Source organism: Lineus longissimus, chromosome 5 (assembly GCF_910592395.1).
Source record: "Lineus longissimus chromosome 5, tnLinLong1.2, whole genome shotgun sequence".
In the NCBI taxonomy this organism is placed as follows: Eukaryota; Metazoa; Nemertea; class Pilidiophora; order Heteronemertea; family Lineidae; genus Lineus; species Lineus longissimus.
This window is the reverse complement of record NC_088312.1, coordinates 5,582,272-5,599,287: the sequence shown is the minus strand read 5'-3', so window position 1 is coordinate 5,599,287 and position 17,016 is coordinate 5,582,272. Positions and strand designations below refer to the sequence as shown.

General features: G+C 42.1%; 2 protein-coding genes across 2 annotated transcripts; one reads left to right on the top strand and one right to left on the bottom strand.

Moving 5' to 3' along the window:
- Positions 1–7,047: 7,047 nt before the first annotated feature.
- On the top strand, positions 7,048–10,688 carry LOC135488131 (threonylcarbamoyl-AMP synthase-like). The gene is made up of 5 exons (XM_064772598.1): positions 7,048–7,222; positions 8,013–8,211; positions 8,470–8,704; positions 9,032–9,168; positions 9,475–10,688. Exons 1-5 carry the CDS (start codon positions 7,129–7,131, stop codon positions 9,548–9,550), a joined length of 741 nt encoding a protein of 246 aa, XP_064628668.1. The 5' UTR covers positions 7,048–7,128; the 3' UTR covers positions 9,551–10,688.
- A 1,516-nt stretch (positions 10,689–12,204) lies between these two features.
- On the bottom strand, positions 12,205–16,803 carry LOC135488447 (asparagine synthetase [glutamine-hydrolyzing]-like). The gene is made up of 9 exons (XM_064773059.1): positions 16,748–16,803; positions 16,058–16,310; positions 15,514–15,751; positions 15,091–15,267; positions 14,644–14,867; positions 14,254–14,380; positions 13,605–13,812; positions 13,170–13,410; positions 12,205–12,892 (listed from the first exon to the last, which is right to left on the bottom strand). The coding sequence occupies exons 2-9, from the start codon at positions 16,304–16,306 to the stop codon at positions 12,644–12,646; spliced, it is 1,713 nt and encodes a 570-aa protein (XP_064629129.1). The 5' UTR covers positions 16,307–16,310; positions 16,748–16,803; the 3' UTR covers positions 12,205–12,643.
- Positions 16,804–17,016: the final 213 nt, after the last annotated feature.

The following is a 17,016-nucleotide window of genomic DNA, read 5'->3' as shown; positions in this document are numbered from 1 at the left end:
AGCTCTCTGTTGAGGAACAATTTTCCAACGTTGTTTTTGCGACACCAATTACAGTGCGATTTTCATCAAACTCACGGTGATGGTAGTATGGACTAATCTTAATTAGTAAAACAATAAAATGTTGCCAAAAGAACTAGACAATAAGGAATGTTCGTAACCTTATCTGTTACATGTAAGCTCGCTCTTCCATATGATTACATCATTCAAAAATATAGATTTTACAACGAAAAATGCTTTGAAAACATGAAAACTGTCATACTGATTACTCTAAGGTCCTTGTGCACAATGCCAATGCGACCTCTTTGACCTCGGTCAGCTTCCCTGGAATGGTTCCATTATATCTTCGCAAGGAATTTATCCTAACTGGTTGCAAGAATTCATTCAGAATAGTGACATGTGGTTTATTCAAATGACCCAATCAATCAAACTCCATGCAGTTTAACTTTTCTTGAACTAACAAAATTCTCTCATAGAATCTTGATGAATTTCATTGTCACATGAAGTTAGGGCATTATACTTTTTTTGCACTAAATATAAAGAATGGTTAAAACTATCATCTGTGCAATTCTGATGAAAATCGCGTTTTATCTAGCATTCTAAAACACCTGGATTTAGAATGAACTGCACTTTACAGTGTATTGCACCATGTGCCAACAAAGCCTCATTTTGAGTTCAGCGGTTATGGTTAGGCCGCTTGGGTTGGTGCAACGTCGGTATTGATTGACTAACCAAAACCGCAAGGGTGGAGCTAAACCTCGGCTCCGCCTTGATTTGGTCTACATTTTAGCTCCACCCTCGCTGTTTTGGCGAGACAACCTAAAACCTCCAGTTTGGCATCAATTCCGAAATCCCAAAAATGACTTGGAAAATGTTCCTTAACTGAACCACCCTTTTGACAAAACTTCTCAAATTCTACAGTCCTTTACCTCCCTCTGAAACTGCTGATTTTCTAAGGATAAAATTGTCATTGTATTGACATCAGGCGTGTCAAGGAGGAACACATATTTGTGTCTCTTGCTAATCCAAAGCAGAGCTCAGAGTAGGAGTCCTGAATAAGGTTTAATAGAGAAGATGTTTTCGAAAAGTTTTTTGCATGAAACTTGTAGTACATTTCTTAACCAGCATGAATTGTCTACTACTACAAGATATTTATACGGTCAGCACAATGGCCCCTTGACATTGAATTATCAACTTGAGCATGTGCAACCTTAATGTCATGTTGTCTTTTTCTTTTCAGCATGATGAGCCATCCCACAGCAGGGAGAAGGATGTTGTTGACCCAGCACATCCCAACCATGCTCCCATCGCCGTCAAGTAACAGTACGACGGTTAGATTGTATTTTGTCACCGTAGGCTTTATCGTTTCATCTAAATATCTGATTGAAAGGTGATTTAATGAAAATTCAAATTTTTCTGATGGTGAGAAGGCAAATATTTACCTTGCTTATGACAAGCATAGATTATTTTAATCTGTGTTTGGTAATGACCATGACTTGTGCCATGGTTCAAAATCTTACACTTTTCAAAGAAAGAATTGAAATTATGGGGGGTTGGGTTGTTTCTGGTTAACAGGGGAGCCAATGATAAGGCACGCCAGAACCCAAACAAAATAATTTTCAAGCTAAATTTTGTGCTTAAGATGAGAAGATCAACAAGTTTAAGGGGGGATGGGTTGTTTGTGGCTACCAGAGGAGCCAACAGCCGCCTTGGGCATATGAGGACCCTGAAATTCTTTTCAGGCAAAAGATATTTTTCTGCTTTAAAATCACTGAATTCATCAGATATTTATTTAATTACTGGTATATCCATCACTTTAGACATGGGGTCCATGTGTTGTTGTTTCGCTGACCCCACGAAACAAAAACACATGTGTCTGATGGAACTGTAGGCCTTTCATACTGTTTCTTAATTTCATCAGTACCACAGAATCAACTGACATGGCCTGGGCTCCGATGCCCTGCACCATCATCACACTGGCTGGCTCAATTGCTCAATACATGTACCTTCATGCTCGAGACAAATGACCAACAGTGATATGTTGACTTTGAATTTCCTCCTTGAAATACCAAAATATCTTTCCAATTGAACTAAAACAGTTAGATAAACTCTCACTGTTTTGTTGAAAATTAAAGACTGATCCTTCCCTAGTGGTCACACAGTGAGCCGTTGTCAAAGCGTGTCATTCGACAATGGTGGCATGCATGCATGTTTTGTTACGGCTTACCAGGGACCCCAAATTGTTGATGATGATGTTGTCCATGGAACATCTCCTTGGACAATAGGTGAGCACATCTTGCCTATGCCATCATGACAATTATTTAAAAGATTAAAAGTTGGCTTGATTGAGAAAAGTGTAATTTAAAAACGTCAACTTTTAGACGTTTTAAAATTTTTCGACTTGGTACTGAAGTGATTGAGAAAAGTGCTATTTAAAAACGTCAACTTTCAGACGTTTTAAAATGTTTGTTCCCAATGAATGTATTTGTAAATCCTGTATGTAAATAGTTTGTAAAATGTCTATTTGAGATCTAGACTCCATGACTTGGCAAAAAGTATGGCAAAGTCAACTTTTAAACTTTGCCCTGTCAAGGTCACCTCTTTTGTCATGCAAATGACATGTCAGAACTGCTCCTTTTGTCATGCTGATTGGCAGACAGCTCTGTCCAGTGGCCATGACAAATGTGGTTCCTTTGTTATTCAAATTGGGTCATGCAAATCAACAGCAGTGACCAAACCTATTGTAAGCTCACATGGCTCACCTGAAGGCATGAACAATAGGTTTTAATACAATAGCTATTCATGTATTATAAACATGATGAATGCATGAAGAGGTTTAGTGCTAACTGAAACCATTGTGGTGGAGTAGTTGAGTCTATTGTGTTTGATCTCAATTTAGCATTGTTTTGCAAGGACACTTATCAGAGTTTCTTTGTGATATCTTGTAAAGAAGTTGACCAAGTCTTTAAAGGGATAGTGCTACTGCCTATCTCCTGGTTTTCTTCTTGTATTGGGCTTTCGGAGTGGTGCAGTAAAAAAAAGGACTACGATCATTGTATAAACTATAAAGTACAACGTGTTAAGTCATTTCAAACCTAAGCACCTGTCACCTGTGTGATGGAGATGGCGACTCCCTCCGATTGCGTAGGTTTTCTCCCGGTATGCGGGTTTCCTCCTACACTACATTCCAAATCGTCATGTGTTTTCCTTGTAATGTACAATAAAGTTTTTTGAAAGAGAAACAGTTTTTTTCTTATTGACTCGCCTGTTGGGACACCGTCACTCAATCAAAACTTTTCACCGGAGCTGCCTTTGTGTTTACCAGATTTTGACCTTAAATATTGGTAAAATAAAAATCCCGCTTGTTCCCATGTCTTGCATCCCAATGGAAGTTGGAAATGACACACTTTTTAGTGTCATCAGTTTCTGTCGCCCCGGGGTCATCTTAACTAGTGGATTATGCATAAATTTGCATAACTACTGTGTTGGACTGCAAGCATACTGAGCTTTGCACCCGAAGGAGAAGAGTCTATTGATCATAATATTAGTTTCCAGGATAGTTCACTTGCAGGGTAGTTCACTACCACACGACACTCGAGCTGTTTTCATGCTGGGTAAAACCAGTGGCATCTAAATGTGCCCTTGTGCACCCTAAATAACAAATGACGTTACCATTTGAGTGTTATTGCTGAGTTTAAAGCAGGGTATGCTTGTGACACATTTGTCCGCAGTAATAATCAAAGACAAACGTCAGTCATTGTGTCGATGGGCTCAAGCCAGTTGAGAGGTGTACTTTAAACAATGGCACTACTGCAGATAGCCCAGCTGACCAGATGGAGAAATCACCAAATTGGCCATGGCCGGGGTCGCAGCCTCCCTCTATTTCCACCATAGACACTAGTTTTCCTGCATTTATTTGGTACAACAGTGACAGGCCAGATAGGAAGATAAACAGGATATCAAAATCGGGCTGCCGAAAGAGTCTACTCTATGGTACTCTGCTATCTGACCAAGGTGCTCAATCCATGACCATGCCAAAGTGGGAATAGATTTCCAGTAACAACAGGTCCCTATCTGATCATGTTCAGGTTCTGTATGTACCCAAAATACGAACTGATCATTAGCCAAGGTGATTGTAATAAAAATCATATTCACTTCATAACAAATTTGTTCACATCTCAAGCAGTTTCCAAGAAGGTTAAAGCAAAATGAACAGCACCTGGCTGGCTTCACAGTAGGTCGAAACCATGAATGGTGTCGAGAGTTATTCTAGCTTTCTTTCCACTGGCCCCCGATGCTTTGATCGTATCTGGCAGGAAGGTTTATTGGCAGTTTTAAGGAAGTACAACATCAGCCCTGGTATCACCAAGGCCACTGTATGCAGCATCGAGGAGCATGGTTCGGGTAGGAGAGGACTTCAGCGAGTGCTTCTACGAGAGCATATGACAGTGAACGAGTTGTATGACCCGAATCAGTCGGCCTATCGAAAAGGCCACAGCACCGAGACTACACTTCTTAAAGTTACCAATGACATACTCACATCCTTGGATGTAGGACATGAGGGTCTCTTGGTGTTACTCGATCTTTCTGCGGCCTTTGATACGGTTGACCACACCATTCTGCTTGGCAGACTCCAGGAGAGGATAGGACTCTCGGACACTGCCCTGCACTGGTTCAGCTCATATCTCGAGGACAGACAACTTTCTGTGTGTATACAGGGTTTTACGTCAGCTGCTGTGTCACTGGAGTATGGAGTGCCGCAAGGGTCTGTCTTGGGCCCAGTACTTTTCACGATATATACAATTCCATTGGGAGACGTCATGAATAGAGCATGCATTCCATATCAATTGTACGCTGATGATAATCAGTTGTTGACTTCTGCTCGATGTGGTGACAACGCCCAGTGTAGCGCCATGGTTGCCTCCACGGAGGGTGGAATAGGCCATATCCAGTCTTGGCTGTCAACAAATTGGCTCTGTCTTAATGCCCCAAAAACGGACATGGTCAATTTTGTGTCAACGCGTCGACAGGGATCCATTCCCAGTATCAGTATCAGCGGAGTTCAGATTCCAAAATCTGAATGCGTTAAGGACCTGGGAGTGTGGCTCGATGAGGGAATGACTATGCAGACTCAAGTAAAAACGACATGCAAAGCTGCCTATGCCAGCCTCTACAAAATTGGGAGGATAAGGAAATACCTAGATCGTCACTCAGTAGTAAGGCTTGTGCACGCATTGGTTGTCTCCCGACTAGACACTAACAATACCATACTCTATGGTCTTCCAGATAAGACCCTGGCTCCTTTGCAACGTGTGCTAAATTCCGCTGCTAGGCTTGTTTGTCGCCGCAGGAAATTTGACAGCATCACCCCACTGCTCCGCGAGCTCCATTGGCTTCCTGTCAAGGCAAGAGTCGTTTACAAAATTCTGACTCTTGTACACAAGACAGTAGTGAGCAGTGGGGGTCCGATGTACCTGTCAGATTTGCTGGTGGCGACAAGCGGCTGTACGAGGTCCACCACGTTCAAGGCGCTTAAAATCAAAAGAAGTAAGTCCAGGTATGGTGACCGCAGCTTCTCATGCTGTGGCCCATACCTGTGGAACAAACTTCCTGTTTCCGTCAGGGCTCTACCAGAAACATCATTTAAGAGGCAACTCAAAACTACCTTGTTTGAGGACTATTTAGGGGGGGTGGCGCCTTGAGCGTGGTGGACCACGGAAAGGCGCCCAATATAAGTTTTTCAATTCATTCATTCAATTCATTCATGCTTCCTCAGCTCAGTAGGAGTAAGGCAGGGTTGCCTTCTGTCACCAACCCTGTGCAAAATCTTCCTCGAGAAAATCCTGGCCGAGTAACTCCCTGAACTTGAGCCACCCTTGACGATCTCGGGCCGAACGATCAGTGATCTGAGGTTTGCCGACGACATCGAACTCCTACTCAGCTCCAGAAGTGACCAAATCCACCACTCACAGAAGGTTGACAAAACCAGTATATATATGGCATGGAAATCAGCCTCGAGAAGACGAAGACAATGGTATCCAGCGGAAGTTACAGAATTATGTGGGATTAAGAGACTACCACCCAGAACAAGTGGCAGAGTTCGTCTACCTAGGTGGCACACAAACAGAGGATGGTACCTGCCTCAAGGAGGTGAAAACGCGTACAGCCAAAGCTGCGGCTGCCTTAACCAGACTGAAGAGAATTTTGCGGACAGAAACATGATGTCAAAACACCACCTTCTGAGGTCGTTGGTGATCTCAGTGTTCTTGTATACGGCAGAATCGTAGACCATGAACATCGAGATCGAGAAACGGATCAATGCATTTGAACTGAACTGCTACAGGATGCTATTCAACATCCACTATACATCCCACACCACCAACATCCAAGTATTAAGAGAACTGGTCACCCAGTACTACATCGTACATCACGACAGCCTCCTAATCGTTGCAAAGAAGAAAAGCTGAGGTGGTTCGGCCATGTCACGAGAGCCAAGGGAACACTAGCAAATACCAACTTGCAGGGCACAGGGGAGGGTAGCCGCCGACGCGGCCGTCCAAAGAGAATTTGGGTGGATGACCTGACGCACTGAACTGGAAGAAAGACCAGTGACCTGATCCACCTCGCCGAGGACAGAACAGTGCATCGTTAACAGCTAGGGTCACCACAATTGCCGCATGGCTGCGGGACATGATAATGATGATGAATCCACATCTCTCAGATGACCACAGTCACTTGAGTTCACATTGTTTATCACCAGTATGAATCCATATCCGATTCCTCAGATGATCACATTCACCTGAGTTCTCATTGAATGGTTTATCACCAGTATGAATCCTGGCTAACAGAAGCCCAAGGCTGGGACCCCCCCCCAGGACCCCCTTCACAAATCCTACAGGGGTCATCCCTTTTTAAAAAATCCAGGACTGTAAACCCACACGTGTGCATTCGTATTTCCCGCGTAGGCCTACAGGAACTCATGAACTAATGGTGGCGTCACCTTTTTATTACTAGTGGAACTCCGACATCCCTCAATGTGTACATCGAGGATGTAGCAAATCGCACGCGATTCGGCAAAATTGCACCACATGTTTAGTGAATTTCTGGCTCTAATATAATATCAGTAGCCAAATGACCAGTGTCATTACACGAAGGATATCCCAATTAACCAGGTCCCAGTATTTCAAGTCAAAAATGGCGACTGTACTCGATGTTACGGATTATGGTAAGTTTTGTGTATGTCGGGGCATACATGATGATGATGGAGTGTGCATGACTGTCATCATGACATGTACACGTCGTCATCAACCACATGACAAATTGACATTCCCTGTGTTGTGTAGTGTAATGAGGTAGGTAATGGTATTGTTTAGAGAACATGTGCCCATGCATTCCTACTCTGTTCATGGCCCTACCATACTGTCGACGGGCTTTGACCATTTCCCAGTTGAAATTATAATGAAAATGTACAACTTGACATTGTATTGATATTGTCGCCATTGTATTTGTAATGGCTATTAGCTGCGTGACAAACACTTTATGACTGAGGCTTAGCCGCGTGGTTAGGGTTGAGAGTTGATCAGCTACACTCTACAGGCTGTATGTACCACTCTCAAACTCACTCACTATATGACAGCAAAAAGAAAGACACCAGTTGAGTAGTTCTAAATACCACCTAGGCCTATCGGTAGACTGAGCCCAAAGCCATTTTGTTAATGTTAGATCTAGGATACCCCGGTCTTATCTGGCATTGTTTTGAGTGTCCCTCATTTACCTCTGCATAATGCTGGGACATAAAAGCCTCAACAACATGTCCATGTCAAATATTATGGAGCGGTTAAGGCCACCAGGCACTTGTATGTAGACCAGTGAGGGTACTGCGGTATTTATTTTCGATTGTAGTGTTAGTGATTCAAATGTCTTGTCTTTGTTCAAGGTCTTTGCCTTGGTCTTTGTTCATCCTATCATTACAACTAATCATCTGCTGAACTTCTATGTTTTGTATTCATTTGCAGATACTATGGAAGATCACATAGCCAAGACAACGGAAAGTCTTCAAAAAGGAAACATAGTTGCTGTTCCCACTGATACTATATATGGTCTTGCAGCACTGGCTCAAAATACAGAAGCTGTCAACAAAATATATGAAATCAAGAATAGAGCAAACCAAAAACCTGTAGCTATATGTGTGGCAGATGTAAAAGATGTTTGCAAGTAAGTTCTATATATAGTCCTTAGTCTACTTGCCAGTATTGTTGGTCACTGTTTATGGTAGGCATAGATCGTGACCAAAATGGTTTTAGTGGTGATGCCAATATAGTGTTTATCTTATAAGGCTATTTTTGTTTGGGACAGTTTCTATCAAAACATAAAGCTTTTGTTGCTGCAAATTCAGACCTGCAAAGAAGAACATCAATTTTTGTTTCTCTGCCTAATAATTCCTCAATCATGTCTTGAATCATTTATTTTCAGATGGGGAAAAGTGACAGTGAGTAATGATCTCTTGCAAGAGCTTTTACCGGGACCAGTGACGTTAGTATTTGAGAGGACGCTGTCTCTGAATCCTGATTTAAATCCAGCCACATCTTTGGTGGGAATCAGAATTCCTAATTGTGACTTTGTTCGACGTCTTGCGAGGAGTTGTGGGGAACCTCTAGCTCTTACCAGTGCTAACATCAGTTCAGAGGAGAGCCCTCTGTCAGCTCAGGTTAGTTGCATGGAATATTCACCGAGGTCATTTGACGGAACTTGAGGACACGAACTCGCCCCAGTAGTAATTGTTATTTATTACCTAAGAACCACTGGACCCAAGGATACACAGACAAACATTTCCATTATAGAATCTGTGATTGGATAAAAAATCATCATAGATACTATCATGGCAAAGGATTGTGATGAAAACATAACTTCCGACATAAAAGAGAAAAATTTGATGCTGGCTTTACTAGAAGCTCGAAGAAAATCCCGTTCAAAGGCGTATATCTTTGAAAATATTGATAAAGAAAAATTTAATAAAACTCTTGTTTCTTTGCAGGAATTTTCTCATCTTTTCAACAAAATTGATATTGTTTGTGATGGCGGAACATTGAGTGAAACTCCAGAATCCAGGTTTGGGTCAACAGTCATACGACTTACCACCCCAGGAAAATACAGTATAATCAGGGAGGGAAGGTAAGGATGACCTACAGGATTGCTCATCATCATCATTATGGCGTCATATCGCTATTATCAAATATACATATGCGATATTTTTGTTATTATCATGTATAGATTAGAGAAGAGTGAACAACTCAAAATAACCCCATCAATGCGAGTTCTTTAAATCACATGGTCCTCAGTTGCAATTGACCACAGCTTCAGTCTCCTCCGTCTGCCTTCCTTAATTGTCATTAAAATGTGACCTTTGAGACCAGTATTGCTTGAGCATCTTTATTTCCCAGTCATCTATTTGAACATGATCTCCATTTGTCATTTCAGTGCATATAAAGCCACAGTGAATCTACTTGTCAACAAATACAACTTGGAAGAAGAATCTTTCTCAACTTTTATTTAGTGATGACTAAAATCATAGCCATTAACATATTCTTATTGTTAAACCAAAATCATGTCCAGTGCAAGAAGTTGGTTGAAGGTTTTTGACTAACATTTTTTGGTTGCATGCTGCCCATACTGGAACTCTTAGTCATAACATACAGGGTTGGCTCTGTGAATTCTTTTCCTCCTAGCCACTTTTTAGCCAAGGGGCTGTCACTTTTAGCCATTTTGAGTCAGCTCTAGCCATTGCCGATACATCTTGGGGCCGACCCAGCCCTCAGTAACATGTGCGAGAATGGCAGCCCGCCAGTACTGAGACCAGCAAATCAACGAACGATCGAGGAACCCGTGACCGGAGACTCCATGGCAACGAAGCGAGCGGGAAACTAGCCGATAATGTATGCGTAAGGCGACCAGCAGCGCCATAAAAATCACTAGCGGCAACGGGCAGAACTACAATGCAGATGATAGCAACCACGTGTGATAGCGCGGCCGCCCGCAAATATGATAAAGTTTGACTGACTAACGATCGTTCCTTGGTGAATTTGGTGTGGAAGTGGATCTTTTTGGTAGACATTGATCAATTTTCGCACAACACTATTACTCTCTCCCCAAATCATGGCATTTCAAATTGAAATCGCAAAATCTTTAGGCTGACATTGTTTTACATTCGCCACTTGTGTGCAGCATTCGCAAGTGGCGAAAATGCGAACGGGCGCGCCAACCCTGACATACAATCGTGACAGCCCAGCTATGATTTCAATGGTGTATGTATATCAATTGCTATTTAAGTTGTATTTAAGTGAGATGTTTCCAACTGTGATATAAATGTGTTTTGTGTGGTAAAGAAGCACATATACTTGCAGTACTGTACTGACACGGGTACTAGCAGTTTTGTGCTAACTTGACTACATAATTTTAAGTAAATGACAGGTCTTTTAGGTTGCAGGATGGCTTCTGCAGTACTTGTTATAACATAATGGCTGCTGGCACTGTGAGAGTCTTGACAGCTCTTGACGATTTTACAGCAGTTGGGCTTGGTGCATGTTGGTGATGCAAATTGGTATTCCAGTGGCAGTGCTTTGGAAGTTCTTGGTCAAAGGTGAATTTCAGTTGGGGTGGGGGGTATCACCTAAAATATCTCCAAGGTTTCTAGACAATTGAGGTCTTTACAATGTATTTTATGAAGATTTGTAATCGTGAGTAATTTTTAATAAACTCTCTTATTTCAAGAAGATGTTAATCTCTGAGTTGTGGACTGATGGTTTTAAAAGAATCCAATGCATGTAATGGATATCTGGCAGTTCTCCTGTGTCCCTGATTGCATGCCTTGGTATTTTTCATTTGCCAGTTTATCAGTCAATTTAATCTGCCAGACAATGGCACACCCTGTACAGGGGTGACTCATCTAGTAGAGAAATGGCACATCCAGTAGAGACGTGGTACCCTGTACAGAGGTGACTCGTCTAGCAGAGAAGTGGCACATCCTATAGAAACATGGTACACCCTGTACAGAGATGACCCCTCGAGAGACCTTGTTCATCCTGTAGTATGGAGCCATGGCACATCCTGTAGATGCATGCTTCACCATGTAGGGAGTTGGCAAAGCTGTAGAAAAACTATGGTGGATGTGCCTTGTGCAGGGATGGTGCATCCAATAGATGCATGTCACATCTTGTAGAAACATGGTACACCCTGTACAGAGATGACTCCTCCAATAGAGACATCGTTCATTCTGTAGTATGGAGCCATGGCACATCCTGTAGATACATGGTGAACCATGTAGGGAGTTGGCAACGTTGTAGAAAAACTATGGTAAATGTGCCTTGTGCAGGGATGGTGCATCCAATAGAGGCATGTCACATCTTGTAGAAACATCTAGTGGAGACATGGTACACCATGTGGAGACATGTCACATCCAGTAGAATCATGGTACACCCTGTAGGGAGAGAGTGGGCTCATCCAGTGGATTGCATGTATACACTACTCTGTGTAATGTCTCACTCAGTTGCTGGCTGTACGTTGGTAGTGTAATGAAATTTCAGTCTCCGTGGTTGTACAGTGATATGGCTCTGTGTCTTGTGCAGCTCGCACTGTAGTAGGTGGTAGGTTGATGCCAAGTTTATACAAAGCAGCCAGTAGAGACATAATACGTCACAGCAAGCTGGGACATCACCCAGCCAGCCACAAGATAGATGTCGATTAAGTCCCACTGATCGGACGAGACATATCGTTGTTACAACCACGGAGACACAACTACTGGGAACATCGCACGGTGCATCTACAGATTTACAGAACAAAATATTACACGAGCTGCAAAAGGAATGTCGATAATAGACAGGTTTGTAATCGTTACGAAGCACAAAATATTACACGAGCTGCAAAAGAATTGTCGATAATAGACAGGTTTGTAATCGTTACGAAGCACCAAGTAAGAACTTCTCTGTTGTCGTCAAGACCTGTGGTACACGTAATTCACTTTTGCGGCACTCATAAATCAGCTTTCATACTTTGAGAGCAGCAGCAGTATTCACACGGGAACGTTGAATAAGGTGCTCAAGTTTGGGACTAACAAATTAAATGCCCAAGGGCGTATCTAGAATCTTTTGAACTTGCCTTTCGCCTCGATCTGTTTTGGTTGAGAGACGGAAGGAGAAAAATAACATCCTGACATGAGAGAAATATTTTTTATTTTTGAGTTTAATTTATGATAACAATAATTGATACATGAACATTTATATATGTGATATGCAAAATCTTTTATTTACAAAATCGGGCAAGTTGTCAATCCTGTTACGAACTGATGAAGCCATAAAAAATGTCAAAAAATCTACAATTGTATAGTCGACTTTCATTTTCCAAATAATATTTCTTACCACTTCTGTGAAAGAGATATATACTTTATTTGCACTTCACACTGCACACAGGCCAATTCAGCTGTATGAAGTCACAACTGCACAATGGCATGCCACTTTTAATATTGTAATAACCGCAGCGTCATGGAAAACAGATACCGAAGTTGAATGGACATTACATGTATATCAAAATTAGGCGTTTGAATTACATGTAGTTCAAGAATATTTATAAGAATAACAACTGTTCAACAAAAGCTCTACTTTTCCCCATGTGAATGATGTTGAATTGTCTTCTGATGTTTTTCATCAGTGTCCCTGTAAACACTGAGTGTCCTGGCAGACGGGTCGGTTGTCTGCGACCATTTCGGCATCCAGTAATATGGTATCAATTCAGCCTTTCCCGGGTAAAATTCCTCGAATACTTGTCGGTAGTAAAATGCCTCTTTTGACTTTGGTGGGTTAAAGGGATATGTCTTTGGCGCATCGTCAAACATGTCATCTGTCACCTGAAATGTGGATAAGACGGTACTTTAGTCGTCGATCAAAAGATGTTGAAGTTATGTCCCTGGCCTTTTACCCGCAACGGTTTTTACAACAGTTTTTACAGTCAAAGAATTGACGTGAAACTATACTGAAAAAGTTATCAGATGGCAGTCTAACATGACACCCTCAAAATTTGCTTCCCTATTGTATAGTGACGCATTAAGGTGTGGATCGATAGCGACCCATGATCTTCCCTCTAACGGGGTACACTCACAAAGGTTACAATGATTGATTACTCACCAGTGTGCAAACATGATCTTGAAGAATCTCAAACCAAGATTTTTCCTTTGAGCTGACGCCATCGCTAAAAGCCTCCTTAGGTCGCCATAAGATTTCCTTGGGAAGAAGCCCGGTGCTGTCAAAAGCTTGTCTGATGAGATATTTTTCTGTGACACCATCTTTTGGGAATCTTGAGTCGGTTGAGAGGGAGAGGTAGTATGAAGTGAACTGATGGTCCAGGAAGGGGACGCGGCATTCAAGGCTGAAGAGAAAACAACAACGGTGTAATTATCATTAAAAGATCTCTGGAATATGACACTTGTGTTGATCGATACGTCCATGTTGGTGAAAGAACTGGTAGAAAACCTGCCTCTTCCATACCATAACAATGAGTATCACCAAACACGCCTGCAAGCCTACACACCAAAATGTTCATACTGAAATCGCTAAACCTACCCCCATGCACTTGTCGTTCTATCCGCTCTCAAAACATCAAAATAATGCAGATCTTGTAGTAATCTAAGAGATTCTTTAGCGGCCTCTTCGGGTGTTGGTGCGTTTTTTAAATAGATGTATCCTTGAGCCAGCTCATCTGCGCCTTCACCGGAAAATATCACCACCGTGTCCGTGTTTTGGCTGATGTATTTACAAACAAGGAACATTCCTAGAATGAATGATAAAATGAAATGAAAATAATGCTCTAATGACTGAACAACGTTTTAATTACGGAACAATCTTAAACAAGAGTTGTCGTCCTCGTACTTGCGGTCTTCAATGAGTCCTAGATTGACCAAGCACCAATGACGATTCATATAAAACTGACGTTCTTGGATTGACCACGGATTTCCGAAATCAGCGTTGGTGAGGACATCATGTCATATTATCCAATCAAAAGCACTGATGCCTGCTTCACCGAAGTTAAGTAGTGATTCGAACTGATCCAATCACGGTCGAAAGAAAAATCTACCATTTTGCTCAGCATTAATGGTCACCTTAACAAATAACAGACCGGCTATTAACACGTCACCTATGGATTCAGAGAGTGACACCATCACGGCATAAAGGCACGCATACTTATTGATAGGATTTTAAAGATTCTGCTTACCCACAGATGCCCTGATAGTTGTGATATCGTATGATTCAATAAATTTGATGACTTCTCTCACAGCTGCTATTCCCTCCTCAGCTGTAAACGTGATTTCATGATGTTCGCTGCCTATGTGTCTCGATACCTAAGAAAAGAAGAAGAAAAAATCTTAAGGCCTAAAACTTCTTTAAAAAAATCAATACATCTTAAGCATATAGAAAATGCATTTTTTGGCAGCAGCGAGAGAAAATGTCACTACTTGTAAGGCCCATTCCGATCTATCCGTGTTGCCGGTATCGTCGGTATCCCTCCCTAAGGAAAAATTCATCGGCGCATTGCCGATAAATCGGCCGGTGAGGCCCTGAAAAAGCAACAAACTAAAAAATGAAATAAAGCTACTGTACCAACCTTTCTTGCTGCCATCACATCAGGGCTACCCTGCATCCCAATAGAGAATGTCTGTAGTGGGTAGGGAAGGTGGTGCTCCTTGATCTTCTTGGCCACCAGTGAAGCAACAAGGCTTGAATCTAGACCCCCAGACAGGAGACACCCAATACGTCTCATCGACATCAGACGCTTCTCAACTGCTGCTTCGAAGAGGCTGCGGATGTTGTGGAAAATATCACATTCGCCTGAAAAAGAAGGAGTTTTGTTAATAAACTGGTTCTTGAAGACAAAATACTATTCCCATCTCTCACTATCCTTCTAGCTTTGTTCACTATAAACAGGTATAGTGGCACTTAACAACTATCCGACAGTGGTATGGTTGACTATCCAAGATATTTACCATGCATCATCCAGGCATTGATGTGGAAATCCATTCAAGGAAGGTTAAAATGACAGGCATTTTCTTACCATTTGGCGTGACTAGAGTCTTATAAGTAGGTGCCTCTCCGATACTGTGAAATCTCTGTTTTGATCCGAATGTGACCTTGCCATTGACACAAAGGTCATATGTCTCAATATGTCCTGGAGAAAGTGGAGTGATCTCGATTTTGTCGTCATCTTTGGTATGAGATAGGCCGAGAAGACCTGAAAAATGAATGATCTTTCGATGAAACTATTTGAAATATGAGCAGACCGCTCGCGAAAAACCAAAAACTAGCTTAGCTTAGACGGAGGCGTCATTTTATAGCTAGTTGAAAGAAAACTTATTTCCTATCTTTTACTCGAGCCAAGATCATTTGCCAGGATAATTGGCTACATAAAGCCCTAAAAGTACAGAAATATTTTTTTCCATATGTACCCCCCCCCCCCCCAAAAAAAAACATATCTCACCTTTGACCTCAGAGCAGACGGCAAGGAAACCGTGTTCGGTGATGAATCTGAAGCACGGCTTGACCCCGTAGGTATCTCGACCAATGATCACCTTCCTCTCTTTGACGTCGAGCAGACAGAAGGCGAAGATGCCGTCAAGGTGTTTGGCCATAAATTCTGCGCCGCCGTGGTTGTAAAGATGGAGGATGGATTCACCGTCTGAGTGGGTACTGTATCTGAAGCCGAATTCTTCTGCCAGCTGAAGTCGCGACATAAGTTCACATGAGACACAGCATGGGCTACGTAGGCCTACATGGCAAGTAAACCGCATTTGCATACATAAGCTTGGTGACACTAATTTTCTTCTGTAAATGTGTCCTACATAAATGCAGGGCTGGCATTCTGAATTCTAGGCTATACGTGACGGTTAAGCTGGGGGAAAAAGAGATGACGGTTCGGGGGAGGAGGAATTCTTTTTAAAATATCATATATATTCCAAGGAGAGGACAACCCTAGCTTGTTCAAGCTATTATGGACTATAGGCACCGGTTAAAGAAACACCTACTCGATCGCAGTTATATATTTCGCCGTTGAAGATGACCCAGAGGTTTGGGTAGTCGAGTACCCTGAGCGGCTGCATACCAAATACGTCATCCTGGATGGCTAGATGATGGAATCCGAAGCAGCAGTTTTTGAAGTGGTTGACATTCTCAATCCTGAATGCATCCGGACCCCTGTGCTTGATGCGCAGGCAGCTCTCGCACTGTTTGGAGACGTCGTCGTCACTACCAAAGATGGCCCAAATTCCACACATTTTGCTGAAAATAGTGAATGAATGTGTAATATTAAGCTTATTTCACAGCGTCCTGTGATTAGTCTCTCTAGCGATGCATCGCCTGATACTGTCCACTGCTTTCGCGTTTCAGTACCGTGTGCGATGGAAGGATCATACGACTTACCCTGGTATTCGAGGATGCGTGCAACATAACGAAAAACGATGATTAATTTTGTTACGATTTTTCCCTTTATATACAATCTTGGTTATGTTGCTCAGTTTGGCCTGTTGTTCAAGGAAAAGGAGGCGGTTTGGTACTTGTTAACAGCCCACGAAAATGCACTTTTGACATATTTGAATGGAGGATAAATACCCGTTTATTAGAGTCCCAGGTCCTTTAACCCCCATCCGAAATTTAAAGGGTGACATGCGTCAAAGTGACATGTTAAATCAAAGTAAAGTCAAAAAAGGATTACCTACCTTGTGTTCAGCACTCCTCAATGGAAATTGGAATAATGATAGAGTTCTCGCAACCCGTACCTTTTATGCGAAATATCTCTGTCTAGTGACGTCAGTTGATATTTATGAATGAAAACGCTATCGTAAGTTCGTCTGCTATAACTGTGTCAGTACAGATGTTCCTCGCAAACAACACATTCCACGCATCGCTCAGTCCAGGCACAAAGAATACTAAAAGCGGCGTTTACACGGGCTGATTCGGTGCGCGCAGTGTTTGATTAATGGCGATT